Raw genomic sequence first — 23,025 nt, forward strand, 5'->3', positions numbered from 1 at the left:
CCAAAAGAAAGTCTCTAGCCGCTCAGCATTGACATAAAGACATTAGATACAACAGTAGAAATGCATTGAAATAAAGACATTAGATACAACAGTAAAAATGCATTGACATAAAGACATTAGATACAACAGTAAAAATGCATTGACATAAAGACATTAGATACAACAGTAAAAATGCATTGTCATAAAGACAGTAGATACAACAGTAAAAATGCATTGACATAAAGACATTAGATACAACAGTAAAAATGCATTGATATAAAGACAGTAGATACAACAGTAAAAATGCATTGACATAAAGACAGTAAATACAACAGTAAAAATGCATTGACATAAAGACATTAGATACAACAGTAAAAATGCATTGAAATAAAGACAGTAGATACAACAGTAAAAATGCATTGACATAAAGACATTAGATACAACAGTAAAAATGCATTGACATAAAGACAGTAAATACAACAGTAAAAATGCATTGACATAAAGACATTAGATACAACAGTAAAAATGCATTGATATAAAGACAGTAGATACAACAGTAAAAATGCATTGATATAAAGACAGTAAATACAACAGTAAAAATGCATTGACATAAAGACAGTAGATACAACAGTAGAAATGCATTGACATAAAGACATTAGATACAACAGTAGAAATGCATTGACATAAAGACAGTAAATACAACAGTAAAAATGCATTGTCATAAAGACATTAGATACAACAGTAAAAATGCATTGACATAAAGACATTAGATACAACAGTAAAAATGCATTGACATAAAGACATTAGATACAACAGTAAAAATGCATTGACATAAAGACAGTAAATACAACAGTAAAAATGCATTGACATAAAGACAGTAGATACAACAGTAGAAATACAGTGACATAAAGACAGTAGATACAACAGTAAAAATGCATTGACATAAAGACAGTAGATACAACAGTAAAAATGCATTGATATAAAGACAGTAGATACAACAGTAAAAATGCATTGACATAAAGACAGTAGATACAACAGTAAAAATGCATTGATATAAAGACAGTAGATACAACAGTAAAAATGCATTGACATAAAGACATTAGATACAACAGTAAAAATGCATTGACATAAAGACAGTAAATACAACAGTAAAAATGCATTGACATAAAGACAGTAGATACAACAGTAGAAATGCATTGACATAAAGACAGTAAATACAACAGTAGAAATGCATTGACATAAAGACATTAGATACAACAGTAAAAATGCATTGACATAAAGACAGTAGATACAACAGTAGAAATGCATTGAAATAAAGACAGTAGATACTACAGTAAAAATGCATTGATATAAAGACAGTAGATACAACAGTAAAAATGCATTGACATAAAGACATTAGATACAACAGTAAAAATGCATTGACATAAAGACAGTAGATACAACAGTAAAAATGCATTGACATAAAGACATTAGATACAACAGTAAAAATGCATTGTCATAAAGACATTAGATACAACAGTAAAAATGCATTGACATAAAGACATTAGATACAACAGTAAAAATGCATTGACATAAAGACAGTAGATACAACAGTAAAAATGCATTCACATAAAGACATTAGATACAACAGTAAAAATGCATTGATATAAAGACAGTAGATACAACAGTAAAAATGCATTGACATAAAGACAGTAAATACAACAGTAAAAATGCATTGACATAAAGACATTAGATACAACAGTAAAAATGCATTGAAATAAAGACAGTAGATACAACAGTAAAAATGCATTGACATAAAGACATTAGATACAACAGTAAAAATGCATTGACATAAAGACAGTAAATACAACAGTAAAAATGCATTGACATAAAGACATTAGATACAACAGTAAAAATGCATTGATATAAAGACAGTAGATACAACAGTAAAAATGCATTGATATAAAGACAGTAAATACAACAGAAAAAATGCATTGACATAAAGACAGTAGATACAACAGTAGAAATGCATTGACATAAAGACATTAGATACAACAGTAGAAATGCATTGACATAAAGACAGTAAATACAACAGTAAAAATGCATTGTCATAAAGACATTAGATACAACAGTAAAAATGCATTGACATAAAGACATTAGATACAACAGTAAAAATACATTGACATAAAGACATTAGATACAACAGTAAAAATGCATTGACATAAAGACAGTAAATACAACAGTAAAAATGCATTGACATAAAGACAGTAGATACAACAGTAGAAATACAGTGACATAAAGACAGTAGATACAACAGTAAAAATGCATTGACATAAAGACAGTAGATACAACAGTAAAAATGCATTGATATAAAGACAGTAGATACAACAGTAAAAATGCATTGACATAAAGACAGTAGATACAACAGTAAAAATGCATTGATATAAAGACAGTAGATACAACAGTAAAAATGCATTGACATAAAGACATTAGATACAACAGTAAAAATGCATTGACATAAAGACAGTAAATACAACAGTAAAAATGCATTGACATAAAGACAGTAGATACAACAGTAGAAATGCATTGACATCAAGACAGTAAATACAACAGTAGAAATGCATTGACATAAAGACATTAGATACAACAGTAAAAATGCATTGACATAAAGACAGTAGATACAACAGTAGAAATGCATTGAAATAAAGACAGTAGATACTACAGTAAAAATGCATTGATATAAAGACAGTAGATACAACAGTAAAAATGCATTGATATAAAGACATTAGATACAACAGTAAAAATGCATTGACATAAAGACAGTAGATACAACAGTAAAAATGCATTGACATAAAGACATTAGATACAACAGTAAAAATGCATTGTCATAAAGACATTAGATACAACAGTAAAAATGCATTGACATAAAGACATTAGATACAACAGTAAAAATGCATTGACATAAAGACAGTAGATACAACAGTAAAACTGCATTGACATAAAGACATTAGATACAACAGTAAAAATGCAATGACATAAAGACAGTAAATACAACAGTAAAAATGCATTGACATAAAGACAGTAGATACAACAGTAGAAATGCATTGACATAAAGACATTAGATACAACAGTAAAAATGCATTGATATAAAGACAGTAGATACAACAGTAAAAATGCATTGATATAAAGACAGTAGACGGTAAAAATGCATTGAAATAAAGACAGTAGATACAACAGTAAAAATGCATTGACATAAAGACATTAGATACAACAGTAGAAATGCATTGACATAAAGACATTAGATACAACAGTAAAAATGCATTGACATAAAGACAGTAGATACAACAGTAAAATGCATTGACATCAACACAGTAGATACAACAGTAGAAATGCATCCACATAAATACAGTAAATACAACAGTGTACTTAGGAGAGAAACAATGTAATCACATTCAGTAAAAAGCTTGTTTCAAAAGATAAGTCTTCAGAATAAATTAAATACTTCAAGGCTATCAGCACTCCTAATGTGAAAGTGGGGTGCACTAGGTTGTCATGGCTGAGCCGATAAGAGCACAAACTCAAGCTCTTGTGATTCTGTTTATTATCGTCTAGGTTCGGGAGTCATGACACTTGTGTTCCTGAGCAAGACACTTTACTATAATTGCTTCTCTCCACCCAGGGGTAAATGGGTACCTGTGAGGGCAGAGATGGTTCTGGTGATTGATTTAGCCAAGTAGCACATATTTGTTGCACAGGCTGTATACTCCCCAGGGAGCTGAGATGGTTTAATGACTGATTTAAGGCCCAGTGACCAGGGGTAGTAATGTTGGAAGCGCTTTATGAGACACCCTTTAGGTGGAAAAGCGCTATATACAAATTGGTTACTCACATTATTCTATACCATCTGCCGAACACCCGAACAATCTACTCCGCGGTAGTAGAATAAACCAAGATGGTTCTCTAAGAAAAAAACTCTACCTGGCAAGTAGATACACACATGGTGTTACCACAAACCAAATATATACTGATGCCTCACCATGCAATGCCTCAAATCCTATATACATATTATTATTATTATTAAATTGAAAAGGGGTTTTACACTTACCACTTCCACCAGTAAGCTTGGTGTGGATACCAGCCACTCCACATCCAATCCCCAGGCACTGTCAGCTGAGAAACAACCATTGTAGTTGATATGACACCATTCAACGCGGTCCGTCTTGTTGATGTAACTATCAAATAACAGGCTTTTTAGTGACGCTGGTTTTGTGGCTGGAATGAGGTAGAAGAAAACCAATATTTGAAATGAATCTTTTGTCGATTTTATTTCTTTATCACAGTATACTTAACACAATAATATTCACAACAAGTTTTATTCAATAAAGGTCCACAATTTACTTTATTTAAATGCAAATAGTTTTCTAAAAGCTAAAAAATCCAAATAATTTTTTTTTTTTTTACAAATTGGTGAAAATGTTGTCAGAAAAAAACCTCATGGCTGACTTGAAGATTTCTATGTTTCTATTAAATCAAATGCTGCTTTAGCTGTGTGTGTGGGCGCGTACGTAGACGTGAATGGGAGTTGTAATACAAAGGAAACCTTTTGTTAAGAGCCATTCAGCCATGGTATATCAGAAGTATTTACTCCAAAGCATTAAGTGAATACTTTGCAGTAAAAGAATAGGTTTATTCATACGGAATTCAGAAGATGCTTTTACTGAATGCTTCTACTTGGAAGTTTATGCTTTTACTTTTTGCTAGTACTTTTCAGTAAACACTACTTTTTATTCATACGACCCAATGTTTTACTCATTTTTCAAAAACTACATCACCTCATCAGCAAGTAGTATTTTCAGGGAAACTTTCTACTATCATCATCTTCAAACTGTGTAAGTTTTGTGTAAATCTGTGGGCATTGTGTTTTTTGTCCTACAAGAAGTACAAAGACCCTGTTTTTAAGTTGAATGCTTAGCAAGTTGGTTACAATGTCTTACCCTGGTGCATGAGGGACCTTCTTTCTTCAGTCTCCTCAGAATCCGTGCTAGCATTCGACGACATCTCAGCAAAACTTGACATGATCCTAGTAGCAGGAGACACTGGGCGTGGCAAGCAAGGCAACAGGAACTCAGGGACCCTTTCCTGAGCGGGGTTTACTGGGGCGGAGTTATCGCAGACAGCGACCTCAAACCAGGCATTGTGGAACTTGTCACTGAGGGCGCTGTTGTGATGGGCGAAGGAGGAGGCGCTTTGCCTCGTTGGAGATTTCTTTGACTTTTCTGGATGAGAGAGAGATAGATTTTCTAAATTATTTAGGAAACTATTCAGTCAAGTTTTTAAATTCACAATAAAAGAGTTTGAAGTACTACGTCCATGCTAACTTTAACATCTGACATCATGTTGGGATACACATACATGTACCAAAAAGCGCCCCCTGTCACTTCAAACCAAAACCTTCCTGAATACTACTTAATCGTTCACCAAACGTTTGCAAAATAATAATTACTGTAGATTCTTGATTAGACTTATATATATATTTTTTTTATGACAGATTGCTTAACATCACAAGGCCAGGGACAGCCACGGACGGGCACTTCCAGTAGAGGGCTACACTCAACTGCCAACCGGGGCACGTTGCCACCTACTTCTGTGGCTGAAACAGGATTACCCCCTTCACAGTCTGTAAGGATCTAAGCATGGGTATCATCAACTAGCAGCCTATCATTATATCCGTTTGTAGCACATTGTGACAAACTTGAACTGGCATCACGTTGGCACTTCATCTAGTTGTCTGAACAGTATTGGTCAAAGATGCCTGTGATGCCTAAGAACTTAACGCTGGCATATTATTTGAATCCCCGTAATAGCGAAAAACATTGGGACTGGACAATTGCTCACATCAAGCACAGTTGTTTGGTAACATCAAGGGGTGCGATACTTATCCATTGAAATCAAGCAAAAAGGGGGCAATACGAGTTGCGTCCATATTAGGGTACAGTAAGAACAGCTAGAGAAAAGGGCCCAATTTCAAGAACCTGTTAAAAATAAGCAGAAACTGCTTGACAAATTTCTAAGCTTAGCACAATGTTAATTTAATGTAATTAATATTGTGGATAAACAATATTTTGTCTTTGCTTAGCAAGTTTTGTGCTTACAGGCTTTGTAAAATTAGGCCCGGGGTAAAGAAGTTATATAAAACCATTCAATTTAAAAACAATTAATGTAACCTTTTAGAGGTAACTCCTCTTTGAGTAGTTGATAGAAGTAAGAGCCGTTCCAGAATGGATGACTGGTGTTCCCTGAGGCGTGACATATTAAACCCTCCTCCGTCATGTTCTACATCAAAAACATCAAAAACAATAATCAACAAAATAAGACATAAATGAAACAAGCAGGGGTAAGTGACCAGGATGAGGGAGGGGGGATCGAACTTTTTTTTTTAGCCACTGTTGGCAATATAGATCTTCAAATTAGGTAAAACAAGGGGCACCTAGACTTTAGTTCAGTCATTTTACCGACAACAAATATTACTTCTGACTAAAATGCTTTTTAAAGCAAAAATGGGCTGCATTTACAATATTAATTACTGTTAGATCTGTGCATTCCAAAAGGAATGCATGAGGGCCGTCGGGGCGATTTTATTTAGCAAAGAAAATAACTGTGAGGTCTTCTAAATCAACAATTATTAGGATAAGAGATCTTTTAGAACAGCTATTCTTAGAAACTCCTTTTGTTGTTGTCGATAAAGTGACTTAATTTTTTATTTCCAATAACCGTTTTTAAGTTTAACAATACCTGGAGAACCTCAACAGCTTCACTCTCACTGACATCGGTTTGGAAATTGGATCTTATCCAATGAACGCCCTCTACGGCAGAAAAACAACAAGCCGGGAGATTCCGTTGGTCCACCGGCAAGAAATACAGTCCATCTCTACAGAAAAAGGTACAACGTGTTTCATTCTAGTTATGTTTTTATTGTGTATGAGAGATTGGACAGAATAAGGATGGCGCAACAGTTTGAGAAAAGGTGAGGTTTGCACCACTGGGACAAGTTTAATAACTTGATATCAGTAACAAATGATAACAGGCTTTACAATAATATTATCGTCGACAGTTACCAGGGAAGTTATAAATAACACAACAATGTACAAAAGCAATTGAAAAATTGACATTAAAATGAAACAACAAGGCAGTGTAACAATATTGCTAGTAAAAGCAGTTAAGGAAACAAAAAAATACAAAACTACATTAAATAGGCTTCCATACATCTTGTTGACAGCCTGTACTAGGTTCTGAGGTTTCCAAATCCCAGAATCCTTGCCAATCAAGAAGTTTGGCTGAAAGGGGACATAGTAACTAGTGGAAATAATAATAGAGCGTTTTTATATAGCGCTTTTCACGACCGAGGGGTGTCTCAAAGCGCTTCCGACATTATTACCCCTGGTCACTGGGCCTTAAATCATTCCTTAAACCATCTCAGCTTCCTGGGGAGTATACAGCTTGTGGGCAATGTATGCGCTACTCGGCTAAACCAATCACAAGAACAGGTACCCATTTACCCCTGGGTGGAAAGAAGCAATTATAGTTAAAGGCAGTGGACACTATTGGTAGTTACTCAAAATAATTATCATCATAAAACCTTTCTTGATTACAAGTAATGGGGAGAGGTTGATGGTATAAAACATTGTAGAAATAGCTCCCTCTGAAATGACGTAGTTTTTGAGAAAGAAGTAACTTTCCACGAATTTGATTTCGAGACCTCAAGTTTAGAATTTGAGGTCTCGTAATCAAGCATCAGAAAGCACACAACTTTGTGTGACAAGGGTGTTTTTTCTTTCATTATTATCTCGCAAATTCGACGACCGATTGAGCTCAAATTTTCACAGGTTTGTTATTTTATGCATATGTTGAGATACACCAACTGTGAAGACTAGTCTTTGACAATTACCAATAGTGTCCACTGTCTTTAAGTGTCTTGCTCAGGGACACAAGTGTCACGACCGGGATTCGGACCCACACTCTGCTGAACAGAAGCATCAGAGCTCGAGTTCGGTGCTCTTATCCACTCGGCCATGACACCCTTTCATGCAATTGTGTAATTCTGGGGTTACTTCTACACTATGAGCTCCACCAGAACTTGAAATTGATGCGTTAAACCACTCTGCAATGACACGCCGAGTAATCTCAATAATAGTAACAAATTCTTATATAGCTCATTTCACAATAAACCGTATCAATGCACTTTACATTAATAGTGTCCTGGTCATTGGGCCAATTATACTCCTTTTTAAACATTAAAATGTTTCTCAGCAACCTGGGGAGTATACAGCCCTGAGCAGCCGTGGCACTCCAAAGGCTTTTTCATTCACAATATCAACTTCTACCCTCGCAGGTACCCATTTATAGTAAAGTATCTTGCTCAAGGACACATGTGTCACTGGGATTCGAACACAAACTCCGGCGACTTAACTACCAGAACTTAAATTTGATGGATGTAAACTTACTTTTGGTCCCTCATGGCCCTAGCAACCTCCCACAGCGGTGTCAGAAGAGTCAGCTTTGATCTCTCTAACTCAAGTCCTTCTTCATCCCAACTTACTCCTCCATCAAGCACTTCCTTCAGGCTTCTTGGTGGCGTGTCTGTTCCTGAGACATGAGATGGGGTGCTTGACAGAGGGGTGGTAGAAGGTGACTGCCTGCTGGAGCTAAGGTTGGCAACGGCGAAGTTCAGTCCCTGAAACATAACATGTTAGGGTAGGGGTTACTCGCTATGAATCAAGATAAGGTATGGCGATGGTGATGTCACTAAAGCTGCTACTCCTGGTACTGTATAGACTTGTGGACAAGTCACTAAATGTCTGCAGCGGCGATAGCGTTCAGACTCTCCCCGCAATTCCATCAACACTTGCAGTATACAAGTGTAGACGTATTGAATAACCCCTTTGCTGCTATGAAAGTCGCTATCTGGTAGGTCAAACCGTATGCGCGTCTAAACGCGTACATGTTCATCAAATCAAAGAAACACGCAGCACGCAGCATACCCAGGTTGATTTCTACGGCACAAACACGCACACACACACACGCTCGCAGACGCCATCTTGTAGGGCTTGTTTTTTAATGTCAATAGTGTTCCGACTCTCTCTACGATTCTCGCGACTTTGGCTGTGATTTCGTGAGACTTCAGGCCCCATGCAAGACTACTGCTCTGTGCAGTCTATTCTAAAGAGGGAGTAGTCAGCAGCCAGCAGCTTCATGCGAGAGCAGTATTTGATCGTGGAAACCTGAATCATTACGCCACCATCAGACTTGACTATCACCACGGAAGACCATTAACGACTTGTCCACACGTCTAGGTACTGTATGAGTCCATCAGACTTGACTATCACCACGGAAGACCATTAACGACTTGTCCACACGTCTAGGTACTGTATGAGTCCATCAGACTTGACTATCACCACGGAAGACCATTAACGACTTGTCCACACGTCTAGGTACTGTATGAGTCAAGATATTCCACTGAAGGAAACTTTGAGCTAATTTGTTTCATTTTTAATGTTTAAGGTTTTGGACTCCAGAGTTTATTTCAAAAAAAGGGGCCCTTCGTAGTGATTTCACAACAGTTTTAGAAAGTAATTTATCACGTTTTGATGTGGAAAAGTGTAGAGTGGATTACAATGTACAATAGCTGTAAAATCAAGGGCCCATGTTTGCAAGGCTGGTGAACTTGTTAGCAGGTCTGACTCAAGAAAATTATATAACAGGAAAAGTGAATATGTAACTAAAACAATCAAGCATTGTAAATTTATGTTCTGAAAAACACTTACCATAATACATTAGTGTATCTAAACAGAAAACATAGTTGTCTGCATTTTTGTCCCATAAAAATTAGTAGGAAGTTTTTATTTTAATCTAAAACTAAATGCTGAAAAAACAAGTGATTTGAGTGAGTGATATTTTAAGACACACTGCACAAGGCCAGCAAAAACAAAAACAATTTGAAATAAGCCATTTGCGAGTTAGATTTGAATAATGTCTGGTACAATGACTTGTTTAGTTACAATGCACTGCTTGCATTTGAATTCCTTAGACTATCGAGACAGTTGCTATGCCACGTGATTAGGGGCAAAGCTTTTGTATAGCAACCTCCAGGATGAGCAAACGCTGGTACCATTGTTCCATACGCATTCATTCAGAATTGTGTCTGGGGGTTCACACCCTCTTTTACGTAACTACGCAAAAGCTTGCCCCTAATCACGTGGCGTAGCAACTCTCTTGATAGTCTGAGGAATTCAAATGTAAGCGGTACGTTATACATGTAACTAAGCGAGTCATTGTACCAGACATTATTCAAATCAAACTCGCGAATTGCTTATTGAGGATGTCAAAACTTACAAATGAAATCTTCAAATAATTCTAACAACTCTGTTGATTAAAACTTTAAAACAAGTATGAAATGTTAATAATGAGGGCATGTTTCGGCAGCCGAGATCAGAGAGTAGATAGTAATAAAATGAAGTTGCTCCCGGGTAAAAAAAAAAAACAAGTTTGTGAAATGTAAATAAACGCAGGAACTGTAGAGTACTACACTCCTTGAACAAAAATTGACATAGTTAGCCCCGTCCATGTTTTTTTCCCATCCACCAATCAGGGCCCAATTTCATAGAGCTTCTAAGCACACAAATTTGCTTAGCATGAAATTTCTTCCTTGATTAAAACAGGTTTACCAACCAAATTTCCATGTTATGCCTATAGCTTTTTACTGGTATTCAGCTGTTGTGTGCTCATTCTGAAAATCATGCGGAAATATGGTTTGTAATCCTGTTTTTATCAAGACAGAAATTTCATGCTAAGCAAATTTTTGTGCTAAGCAGCTCTATGAAATTCGGGCCAGCCCTAATGCCTAACATTTTATCGCCATAGATTTTTCACAAAAGCCCACTTATTACTGATCTCAACTGCCACAACATGCCTAGCGTTAGTACCTTGACACTACCGTCACTGTTTTTCCTGCAGTGGGAATGGATAGCCAAGGAATGCCTTCGATGTTCGCTACTTTTCCCAGGTCCAACTAATAAGCTCGTTAAGGAGCCAGCCTACAGTGTTATAAGATGTTATGTTAGGATTAATTAGAACAAGAGGTAAGCCTGGTTCATACTTCCTGTGAATGCGAATGCGATGCAAATGTTGACAACAAAGCTGTTTTTTTCGCTGCAAATGTTTTTTACAGCGCAATGAGCGCATCTAAAAGAAGTTTATTTATTATTATTATTTTAAGATTTATTATTATTATTATTATTTGTTTGACCTCAACAAAAATCTTCCAAAATGTTTGTTGTAAATATGTGACGTCTCGTACTTACTGTGAATAAAAATGCGATGCAAATGTTGACAACACAGCTCTGTTTTTTGCTGCAAATGTTTTACAGCGCAATGAGCGCATCTTTTAGAATTTAAAAAAATCGTCCAAAATGTTTGTGACGTCTCGCACTTCCTGTGAATAAAAATGCGGTGCAAATGTTGACAACACAGCTGTGTTTTTTGCTGTGAATGTTTCACAGAAGTTCAGTACATCTCAACTCTTCCGAAATGTTTGTTGCGAGTTTGTTAAGATCAAAATTCACAATGCATTTGCATTCACAGGAAGTATGAACCGGGCTCTTTGGTGCACAAAACCCTAAGACAATGGTAACATGTGTGCGATCTCCAGAAGGGCACATCATGGGACTTTTGGAGGAGTACACTCTTTTAAGAAATATCATCAAGCAAAACTTGGGAAAGTACCCAGTATACAATGCTTATTACACATCCGTGTATACGTAGGGTAAGAACCAACTTTTTTTTTTAAATGAAAAGTTTTAACAAGTCTAATTCTATTTATCTGCTACATGCTTTTTTTTAAATAAAAAGAATTGCATATGGAAGAATCTTTAACAATTGCATGTTTTTAAAATAATTTTTCCATAAATTTGTTTAATTAATAGTCGACTTATGTAATAGTTTTCTAAAAATTACCATAAGCAGAAAATATTTGTGAGAGTAATTGTCCACAGACCATTTTTACTTCATCAAATAATTCTGGACACAAACAGTCAATGATGTACCCTTCCATCTAAACAAAGTTAGTTTCAACATTATTCGTCCAACAAAGTTAACAAATATTTGAACAAACATTCACTTTAGTTTCAAATAAATATAAACATGGGTGACTTCAACTCAGTGATTGTGATCATCTTATGAAATATACAATTTGAAACCACATAAAGGAAATTTGACAATAGACTGTGCATGTCTTGCGCTTATTCAAACATTGGGACCCATTAAAGTGCGCAAGTTTCTTTCCTTGACGCAATGTGTGTGGGACCAAAGTGGTCCCCAAAATCTTCCATTACGCCCGAGACTTGCACAGCCTATCAGGATAACACAACACAAATCATCACTTCAACAAAATCACTTCAATCAAATCAAATACTTTCAAAGATGGTGCTAATTTCAACAAACTAATTGCAAATGAGAGTATAAGCGCTGGGTTTATAATTTACCTAGAAGCAAATGTGAAGCAAATATTTATGACAAATCATCTATACACTGTTTTAGCTGTGCAATTGCTTCACTTTTTTCGCCGTTCACGAGAAGGCTTGAACTACGCTTGTTTTTCATGATGTTCTTCTTTGCAACAAAACAGTGAAAAACAAACAAAAAATCTCTGCAAACATCAATTTGACAGAAAGCTATATTCAGCTAAACAAATCTTAAAAAGAATGCTGGCTTTGCCGGACGGTTTTTTAAGCTTGTGCTTAAACTTGACGATAAACGATATTGTACCTGTGATCTTCTTCTACCACTGTGATGTCTTCGTAGCCTGTTGAGAGTCTCGACAAACTTAATGAAACCCTCAGTGAATTGTTGAACTTCTTCTCTACTAGAAGTCTCCGAGAAGACATCCAAGTGAGCGGTAGGGTCTTCCAGAATCTTCTTCATCTTGGAGGACATGGCAGGCAGCAGAAGAAATCTGCTTCGCCAGAGTTTCAGAGACTATTCAGAAAGAAACATGTTGACATATTTTGACATCAACATCAGCTCTTTTCAGAGCCAACACTCTCATAGAGGAGATGTTTATTATTTATTCACAGCTTCTTCCTATTTATCCACACCCTGCAAAGCTTCTCAACTGTATACACTGTACTTTTCCATTTTGAAATAACCCACAGGCAGCTAGTTATATTACTTGGATGGGACTTGATCTTACAACCTCTGCCATTTGAGATCAGATATTTCACAACTAGACAAAGTTTGCCTGATAGAGGTACTTCAGATCATGTATGTACCAGTTTCCACACAGTCTTAATTTTGAAGACTCATGGAGCCTTGGTAAAGGTGTTGGTCTTATTAGCAGCTGTTTTTAAATTAGATCTTCGTCTCAACAAAAATGGATCAAGATGAAATCTTACTTCCACTGGTCCAAAGTCAATTCCTCTGGATGACACATAGTTATCCAAGTAATTCCAATTGAAGTTCTCTAGTCTGTAGGTCTGGAATACACTACTCAATGGCTGGTAACCTGCACTGTGCGCCGACCATAACTGATAGGTGTAGCAAATCGGATGAGATGTATTCAGATGCCTTAACGACCAAAAATAAAGAATAAATAAAAAAAGTTTAGGCCACTATATTTTCGCAAATTACTAGTCCTGGTTTATTAAAATCCATCTAAATGAATGTAGAACTGAAGATTTGGGGATTCTAATTTGGGGATTCTCATTTGGGGATTACAATCTGGGGATTCTCATGTGGGGATTCTCATCTGGGGATTCTTACCTGGGCTTGTACACAGTGACAGAAATGGCTCTCTGTTGAGGATAGAGAACCAACTTGTGGAAGATACGACCAATACTCAAGACATACTCATGCTAAAATAACAATACAAACAAAACCATATAAACCATTAAAGTTTAGTTAAACATCCCTCAGCTTGAATGGCCTTTGTGTCCTGGTTTATCAATCAAATATTATTAAAAGTGAAAAATATGAATATACATTTGCAAATATTGGTGAGCTCTACTCTTTCTGGTTTTAGAAAGAAATCTGAAATCTAATATCAAATAGGTGCATTGATAGGAACAAAGATATGTCATCAATGAAACCACTTAACTCATTAGGCACACTTCTATTTACACTAAACACTACTTCTGTAGTTCTGAAAAGCTCTGAAAATAATAATACCGCGCAGAGTCATGGTTAAACACTATTAATACTGTCGGGAAACAATCAATTTAAAAAACTAATTACATTTTGTTACAAAGGAAGATAAAACTGAGAAATTTGACTGACCTTATTTATATCAGTTACAAGAATACCTTTGCTGCGTCGTCCCTGTACAACCGCTAATACTGACCTCGGTAACACCACCAACTGAAATCCCTGTACAATGAAAACACATTTTTAATGCAACTTCTGTTTTTTAAAGGGAAGGTAAAACGTTTGGTAATTACTCAAAACCAATATTAACTTAAAAACTGACTTGGTGACAAGCATTGGAGAGCTGTTGATAGTATAAAACCTTTTGAGAAACGGCTCCTTCTGAAGTAGCATAGATTTTTAAATAGAGGTAATTTCTCACCTTATTCCTATTTGAAAGCACACAAATTCATCCAACAAGGGTGTTTTTTAAGACTTAACAGCCTTCAATTTACCTGCATCAGGCGCTGTGAAATGATCTCTTGAAAAACGCCCTCGCCTGTCCGACGCTGACGCCCAACAACATCATCATGATCATCGGCTAGCAGCTCATAATTATTCTCCATGAACTGTCTGTCAATCTTCTGACTATCTGGGTAGTAGTCGGTGGTGATAGGGAAACACGCTGTGGCTGTCAGTGACTTCCAATCCATTCCTGTTTGGGATGATGAAAACATCAACAAGAAATCTTTTTACAAAAGACCTACCGGACCTACATCTTTAAGTCCCATCCTTACGATGAAGCAATAATAACCAAGTTTCTCGCTCAGTTACGGGACCCAAATTGAAACTCTGCCGATAAGAAAGACCAGAGCTTGAGTCCAGTGTGCTTATGAGTCCAGTGTGCTTGGCCTTGACAGGCATAACAAAACATTTTAACAGTACATGTACAAACATGTACAACAGTAGTCAACCATTGATAATGGAGTCAATAAAAACACATAATAACAACAAATTCAGGTAACCGACATATCCCTGGAAATTGACCCTCCTCACTCCATACAAACATAAGATCTAGGGACAAGGTAGGTTTCCAGGTATTTTTTAATGTGGAAATGTGAATGACATTATTAAAAAAATAAAAAAAAACACCTTCCCTGTTGGGCCTGTTTACATTTTCCACCAACCTGTTTGTATGAATGGTGACCATTCCTGTTCCCCTGTAACACCCCATACACCACTGGTACTCCGCAGTAATGCTCTGAATGACTCACTGATTGGGCTTGTCCTCAGACCGCCATCAAAACGCCCGCCTAGATCAAGGAAACAAACAATAACAAAACCATTCAAGTAAAAATTCAACATAACTGTATACCCGCAAGCCAGCCAGCTTGTTTACGCCATGTCCCCTTAAATACACTGTTCACTGCGTAAAACTTGACAACATAGACCATGTAGACTCCCAAGATGGTGCAACTAAGATGATGACCTAAGGTGCATTTGTTTAAACCATTAGAATCATTTTAGCACATTGCAACCATAAACAAAATTGGTATGTTGACTGTGTGCAAAGAAGTGTTGTGGCTGAGCGGTTAAGACCACCGAATTCAAACTCTGGTGTTTTTGAGCAGAGTGTGGGTTCGAATTCCCAGATGTGACAGTTGTGTCCTTAAGCAAGACACTTAACCATTGCTTCGACCTTCAGATGGGACGTAAAGCCTTTTTTTTTGTTGGTCCCATGTGTTGTGTACCCCATGTAAAAGAACCCAGTGCACTTATCGAAAAGAGATGAGGTTCGCCCTGGTGTTCCTGGCTGTGGCTGCTGTATGCGCCGTAGCACCTTGTAAACCCCTGTAAGGTGCTAAATAATTGGGTCTCAGAATTCATAACTGCAATAACCCATCTTTCTGAAAGTTTTTATATACTCAGCGCCTGAAACATTCAGCTATTTAAAAAAACCAGAGCACATTGGTTCTGGAGCATTTATAAAAACCAGCAAAGAGGTAACTTAAAAACTTCTTTTTATTTAATGATGATGAACATCACAACATTTCTGTCTTGAAGCTGTTTATGACTTACCTACATCAGTGAGATTGGAATTAAATCTGTGTGTAAGTGTAGATGATCTTGACATCCCATTTAGAGTCTGATCACCAGACACGGATCCATCACTCGCCAGACTAGAGCCACTCCCAAAAGCATATAACCCGTTGACTGTGGGCGGGGCTAGCCTAAGAGCAGAAGCCACAGGTTGTCGGGAAGGGGAAGGCATTGGTCTGGGAGGGGTGGAGGCAGGATTGAGAGGGGCAGAGATAGACTCTGATAGACTGGTATGGAGGTAGCAGTCGACGTCGCCTTCACTGGTAGTCCATCGTCGATGATGGGGTTGCATGGTTTCACCAGAGGGACCTTTGGTTAAAACAGAAATCAGACAACAGATTCTTAAAAATAATTTTGATTGCGGGTACATGTACCTGAACCAGTAACACAGTCAAGCTCATGGAGCACAAGCATTTAGTAATGTTTAAGCACCGCTGTACTGGTTGATCACTGGCGTGTTTCATTATTTCTTAATCCATCTCAGCTCCCTGGGGAGTATACAGCCTGTGCTGCCAAGTAAGCAGAGCACCAGGCCAATTTAATCACCTCCAGGTTACCATTGGTAAAGAGAAGCAATTATAGTTGAGTTTTCAAGGACACAAGTGTCATGATCGAGATTTTAATCCACACTCCAATGACTTTCTTACCAAGAAACACTCTCTGGTGCACTATGAGCCTGCTCAACCAGGACACACTACAAACATTTTGAGAAAAGGCACAAGACTGGTTGAAGGAACTTCAAATGAAATTAAGTTGCTACAAAACTTAAACCACCTTTCATTGAAACATTTACAACTGCCTGGTACATGTAGTTCTCCCAAGTCAAATTAAAACTAATATCATGCAGAGATTTATGAGCTTAAAGCCATTGGACCCTTTCGGTAAACAGTATTTTCCAAGGCCCACACCTTGTGTATCACAACTTCTATATAAAATAACAAACCTGTGGAAGTTTAGGCTCAATCGGACATCGGAGTCGGGAGAAAATAACGGGAAAACTCATGCTTGTATCCGCACGTTTTGCCGTGTCATGACATGTGTTTAAAATAAATCTATAATTCTCGCTGTCGAGAATTGATATTGTTTTACTGTGATCTCAAAAAGTAAAGCATTTCATGGACTAATATTTCAAGAGAAGTCTTTCACCACAACCTTCTGTAAACCCTGTAAGTTATTTGTAAATCTGTGAATTTTTTTTTTTTCCTGTACTGAAAGGGTCCAATGGCTTTAATAGCTTTACACTAATAGTAGAGTGTATTTTGTATAGTCATATATCATAGTCCCTTTGTGCTTGGATGAATAAAGAAAACAACAGTTTAAAAATAAGTACTTAACAAAAAAGAAACGAAAGAGGTGACAAGCTGAAAAGAAGTCCATTACCTGGAGGGAATGTGTGTGTCCACCTTCTCCTGTTTGACGTCAATCGTACAGCCAATGTAGAAGGTGCAAAAGGGTTAATCAACGTCCTATAGATGAACTGATGATTTGGACTGGTTGAGATCCTATCATGAATAGCACTGGCACTTCCTACTATCACACCACCGGGATATACTATTGGCGTACCACTAGATTGATCTTCCGTTAAGTTTGCTGTGCCAACACTGCGACTAATAGAAGCTACAGATAAAAGCAAATACAGGTGTTAATTTTTGTATAACTTATAATAATAAGAATAATATTAAACCATTCTTATATAGCGCATATCACCGTGAGGTCCCTATGAGCTGTACCATGTGTAAGGGGAAGTCAACCATTGAACAAAGTAAACAGATATGTTTTCATCCGGGTTTTATTATGTCGAAGGTTCAATTTGACAGAGCTGTTTACCTGTTTCACATATACAAAGAGGGACAGAGGGTACTGGCAATCATGCCTCGTTGTCTCCCTTTTTGCTCAATAAGGGAAAGCTTCATTCAAGGATTTTCACACAATAACTGAGAGTTTGCCACAATAACTCAGAAACTACATGTATGCTCCTTTTCACCTACAGTAGGTGTGTTTGCTTGTCAAGAGTACCTTTGCTATATTTTCTGCTGTAAATTCAGGGTTATTATTGCAGAAATGATGTTTTAAAAAGATAATGATCACTCCAGAAACTATAAAAAAGTCTGACAAATAATACATGTATTGCGGGTGGGAAAATATATTTCTTTTAAATACCAACCCTAAGTGGTTTTAAAGTGATGATTGTTTTGAAGGTACATGTATCTAACTTACTTTCTCTCATCAGTTTTGTAGCTGCCATTACAGAAACGGAGGGGGTTACAAATTCTGATTTCACTGGAATGGGAATGGCAGTTGAAGATGATGACTGAGATACATGGTGACTGTTAGGAATATCGGTGGGGTCAGAGTTGACGGCAATAACGCTGGCACTTATTGGTTCCTTTAATCTCTTGCTTGGATTGCTTGGGGGATCATCCTGGAAAAGGCAAAGATAAATGTTAAACTTATATCCAATTAATCGATTATGGTGTACTCTTTCAAAGGATTTCTTTCAGTCAAAAACTGTCATGTGGTTTTTTTGAGACACTTTCTTTTACTATAGGAAGAAACTTAATAGTAAATAAATAGTAAACTTGCAGGTAAAACCACGTGTAAATCTCTTATGGGGAGAGATGGCTCTATGTATAATGAATGATACCTTCTAATGACATATAAAACATGTTTTCAGAGACGTTTTTATTATCTCTCTTGCACATTTGACGATTTAGTTTTGGTGATTGGTAAAACCACGTGTAAATCTCTTATGGGGAGAGTTGGCTCTATGTATAGACCAATCAGACGAAACAAAATTGGTAGCGCCCTCTATTGAAAAATGAACAACTGCGGTGTCTATTTGTGCATAAACTAGGCACTGAATTAGACACCGCAGCAATTGGGGCGTGGTGCTCAACACCTGCGCGCCCGGTGCACGTCGGATTGGATTGGTCTATACTCTACTCCTCTTCAGGTCTTCTTTTATTAATGAATGATACCTTCTAATGACATGTAAAACATGTTTTCAGAGTCGTTTTTATTATCTTTTTTGCACATTTGACGATTTAGTTTTGGTGATTTCTGCTGATTTATTACAATTAGTTTACTTGTTGTGAAGATTATCTCAAACATTTAATACACAAACTAAAATTGACAGCCTTAAGATTGGCCCTTGAACATGTATAGAACACTCTCTAAACTATGTGAAATAAAATCCACAAATTGTAACAATTTGTACATGTTTCACCCCCCCCCCCCACCCCCTCAGAGGTATTTATGAATGGCAGTAAGGGTGTGAGGACCCTGTCTTCAGTGTATGATAATGACTGGGTTGGTGGTTGGCTGCAATAACACCCTATTTATTTTGAAAACATTTGGTTGGTGGCTGGGCACTGAAGCCATCAACCATTGCTTTGAAACAAATATGAATCGAGGCTAAAATATCTGATTATTTCAAATTAAATAATTTAACGTACCTTGGGTTTACTAAAATGTGAACCATGGTGAGATGCCCTTGCTGGCCGCATTGAAAAGGGGGTCCTACAATAACAAGGCAAACAAAAAACATGAATATATTAAAGTAGTTTTAACAATTCAACTCATCTTAGTTACAACAAAAATTGAAACACATCTCACAGCGTAATTATAGTGTCAATATCCAGGACAGTTGATTTTTCATATACATGTAGAAGGGTTTGCGGTAACACCATGTAATGACTATCTCTAAATGAGTTGGGGTGGTTCTGAAAAGAACCGTTGGTTAACTCGACGTTTCGATCAGTATGCTCTGATCGTCTTCTGGAGAATGCTGGACTCTGATGGTGCATGCTGCTTAAGTACTGGGCGGCGGATTAGCTTGGTGATGCACGAAGGCCAGTACTTAAGCAGCATGCAGCATCACAGTCCAGCATTCTCCATGCAGCATCAGAGTCCAGCATTCTCCAGAAGACGATCAGAGCATACTGATCGAAACGTCGAGTTAACCAACGGTTCTTTTCAGGTTCTTTTCAGAACCACCCCAACTCATTTAGAGATAGTCATTATACACGGTGTTACCGCAAACCCTTCTATATCTTTTTTCCACCATGCAAAGTTTCAAATCCTACTTAAGACATTTTCAGTTTAAGATGTGGGAGACAAACCCGCGAGGGGGAAACCTATGCAATCAGGTGGAGACTGAAAACCCCATCCACTCACAAGGCTTGGGCCTGATGCGAGGTTCAAATCAAGGTCCACATAGATGAAAGGCAGGGAAAGAAACCTCCCAAGGAAACCTGATCCCAACATATAAAAGGCATGGATCATGGATCAAGGGTCCCAGTCAAATTGTTTTAAGTTTTAGAAAATAATCTCAGAACCGAACAATAACTTGTTTAAATGTATTTAATATTTGCTTTGAAAGTTCAAACGGGAAAAAATTAATGAGTTCTCAAAACCATCTTCTCATTACATTTCAATTCTCAGAACCTTCCTTATTGCTTCTTTCCTTTTTAAATTTTTTTAAAATCTTTTTGACAGACAACCTTATGTCACAAAAAGGCCATGGGCGCCTACTTCAAGATGAGGGTTACATAATTGGGCTGTTGACCCACATCAACTGCCACCAGCTGCACATTGCCAGCTGCTCCGGGCTGAAACAGGGTAACCCCCTTCACTAGCTTTGTGCACTACATCTTCATATGTCACTTTTTACTCGCTATCGTAAGAGGCTTTGTCTTTTCAAACAGTTCTACATAAAAATGCTCTTTATAATAGATGTTACATTTGCATCAGGGATAAAAAAAAAAAAAATTGTGTTAACCATACACCGTTGTGTGTATAAGCACTGGATACTCAGTACTTTCCTGAGTCCTGTGAAAAAAATGCATACTAATCGAGCAATACCCACTGTTAAAACATAGGATTCAAACTGCCTCTAGCTACCTGGCAATTTCGGTGGTCTAGTTGGTAAGACACTGCTCTTGAATTGCAAGGGTCGTGGGTTCGAATCCCACCCGAGTAATATGCCTGTGATATTGCCTATATTCACAAGACTCGGGAAAGTACCGAGTATACAGTGCTTACACACATTAGTGAAAGGATAAAACCAAAATTAAAATTTATAAATGCTCTTTGTTGTTTTACTTTTATTTATTTATAATTATACACTCTGACCAGTTCCAGTCTATGGGGACTGGGTAGTCCCTAGAGTTGTGGACAAGTAAGTTAATGGTCTGTTGCCGTGAGATAGTCCAGTCGTTGCAGTGGCGTATGATTCAGGTTGCTGAATGCTGACTACTACTCCCCCACTGAAGTCATGAGAGAGAGCAGTAGTCTCGCGGGAGCCAGCAGTCTCACGAGAATACTGCCATCGCCCGGGGATCACAGAGAGGAGAGAGTTGGAACCAAAACACTATCACAGCGACATACATTTAGCGACTTGTCGACAAGTCTACAGTCAATGGGGACTGGCTAGCCTCAAGTATGAATTCTGTAACCTTGGTTTGGGTGAAGCAAAGCTTGGTGCTTTGAAGATCTCATTGTCATACACCTCAAACATGTATTCCTCATCTTGATGAGACGTCTTGAATTGAGTCTTAGATCGCTCCTCAGGGAGTTGAGGAAGAGAGGGCAGGGAGGGTTTGCCATCATCAGCTGATTCCTGTTCGGACACAAGAAATATAATAATAACAAAAATATTAATAACACTTCTTATATAGCACAATTCACAATAACTAATAATAATAATAGTATAGAAGTCTTACATAGCACACGTATCTACCAAACAAGGTACTCAAGGCGCTGAGTATATACAAACTTTTAGAAAGATAGGTTATTGCAGTGATGGATTCTGAGACCCAATTATGTAGCATCTTATAAGTGTTTACAAGGTGCTACGGCGCGTACAGCAGCCACAGCCAGGAACACCGGGGCGAACCCCTTCTCTTTGCGACAAGTGCACTGGGTTCTTTTACATGCGTTACATAACACATGGGACCAACAGCTTTATGTCCCATCCGAAGGACAAAGCAATGGTTAAGTGTCTTGCTAGAGGACACAAGTGTCACGGCTGGGGATTCGAACCCACACTCTGCTGATCAGAAACACCAGAGTTTGAATTCGGTGCTCTTAACCACTCAGCCACGACACTTCCACAATAACTGTCTCAATGCGCTTTCCATTAGTACCCTAGTCATTGGGCTAACATTCCTTAAATCTTTCTCAGCTCCCTGGGGAGTGCACAACCAGGGCAAGCACAGTGCTCCAAAGGCTTTTTCGTACAATATTTCAAGCTCTACAATCACAGGTATCCATTGACCCCCGGGTGAAGGACTAAAGGTCATGAAGGTTTAGCCAATATCATGGCCTACATCTACATGTATATGTTGATGGGGTTAGATCAAACACCTCATTGCTTGGACGCTTGAATGTATTTGCTCGTTACTGGGATGAGCTACCTGTAAATCCGAGTACAGGCATGACAGGGGTGGTTGAACTTCCTCTTTAGATCTTTTCAATTCTTCAAGGAGCCAATTGTATGACCCCGCCTGAAGATCGTGAAAACACCAGAACAAGAGCTTACTGGCCAGGGTACCCCAGGGTACCCCTATTGTAGCTACAATACAAACTCTGTGCATAGAAATAGAAAACTACAGGTTGGAACATTATGTGGACCATCTCTTTATTCCTTTTGCCTCATTCCTTCAGTAAAAATTGAAAAGAAAAATTTAAAGCTCAAGAAAGTTTTGTGAAAATCCTGAAGTCAGGAAAAATCCTAAGAAATCACTTACTCACAAATCTCCCAATGGAGGATAAAAACAAATAGTAGGTCCAAGA

At 37.6% G+C, this 23,025-nt stretch overlaps 1 protein-coding gene across 2 annotated transcripts in view; it reads right to left on the reverse strand.

Annotated features, from left to right (window-relative positions):
- LOC117290339 (GATOR complex protein DEPDC5-like) overlaps window positions 1–23,025 on the reverse strand; it is a 52,929-nt gene that overhangs the window by 7,247 nt on the left and 22,657 nt on the right. The window contains exons 13-29 of one of the 2 annotated variants that reach the window (XM_033771676.1): window positions 21,687–21,850; window positions 19,686–19,749; window positions 18,448–18,652; window positions 17,611–17,847; window positions 16,210–16,539; window positions 15,318–15,443; window positions 14,646–14,845; window positions 14,284–14,373; window positions 13,771–13,862; window positions 13,404–13,575; window positions 12,778–12,987; window positions 10,938–11,048; window positions 8,460–8,689; window positions 6,751–6,886; window positions 6,183–6,291; window positions 4,953–5,234; window positions 4,064–4,230 (exon numbers count right to left, since the gene is read on the reverse strand). In XM_033771676.1, the coding sequence (XP_033627567.1) occupies window positions 4,064–4,230; window positions 4,953–5,234; window positions 6,183–6,291; window positions 6,751–6,886; window positions 8,460–8,689; window positions 10,938–11,048; window positions 12,778–12,987; window positions 13,404–13,575; window positions 13,771–13,862; window positions 14,284–14,373; window positions 14,646–14,845; window positions 15,318–15,443; window positions 16,210–16,539; window positions 17,611–17,847; window positions 18,448–18,652; window positions 19,686–19,749; window positions 21,687–21,850 (2,925 nt within the window). The remainder of the gene's footprint in view (window positions 1–4,063; window positions 4,231–4,952; window positions 5,235–6,182; window positions 6,292–6,750; window positions 6,887–8,459; window positions 8,690–10,937; window positions 11,049–12,777; window positions 12,988–13,403; window positions 13,576–13,770; window positions 13,863–14,283; window positions 14,374–14,645; window positions 14,846–15,317; window positions 15,444–16,209; window positions 16,540–17,610; window positions 17,848–18,447; window positions 18,653–19,685; window positions 19,750–21,686; window positions 21,851–23,025) is intronic. The other variant, XM_033771677.1, reaches the window with a different exon arrangement.

The sequence above is a fragment of the Asterias rubens genome, chromosome 5, assembly GCF_902459465.1.
Source record: "Asterias rubens chromosome 5, eAstRub1.3, whole genome shotgun sequence".
Taxonomy (NCBI): domain Eukaryota; kingdom Metazoa; phylum Echinodermata; class Asteroidea; order Forcipulatida; family Asteriidae; genus Asterias; species Asterias rubens.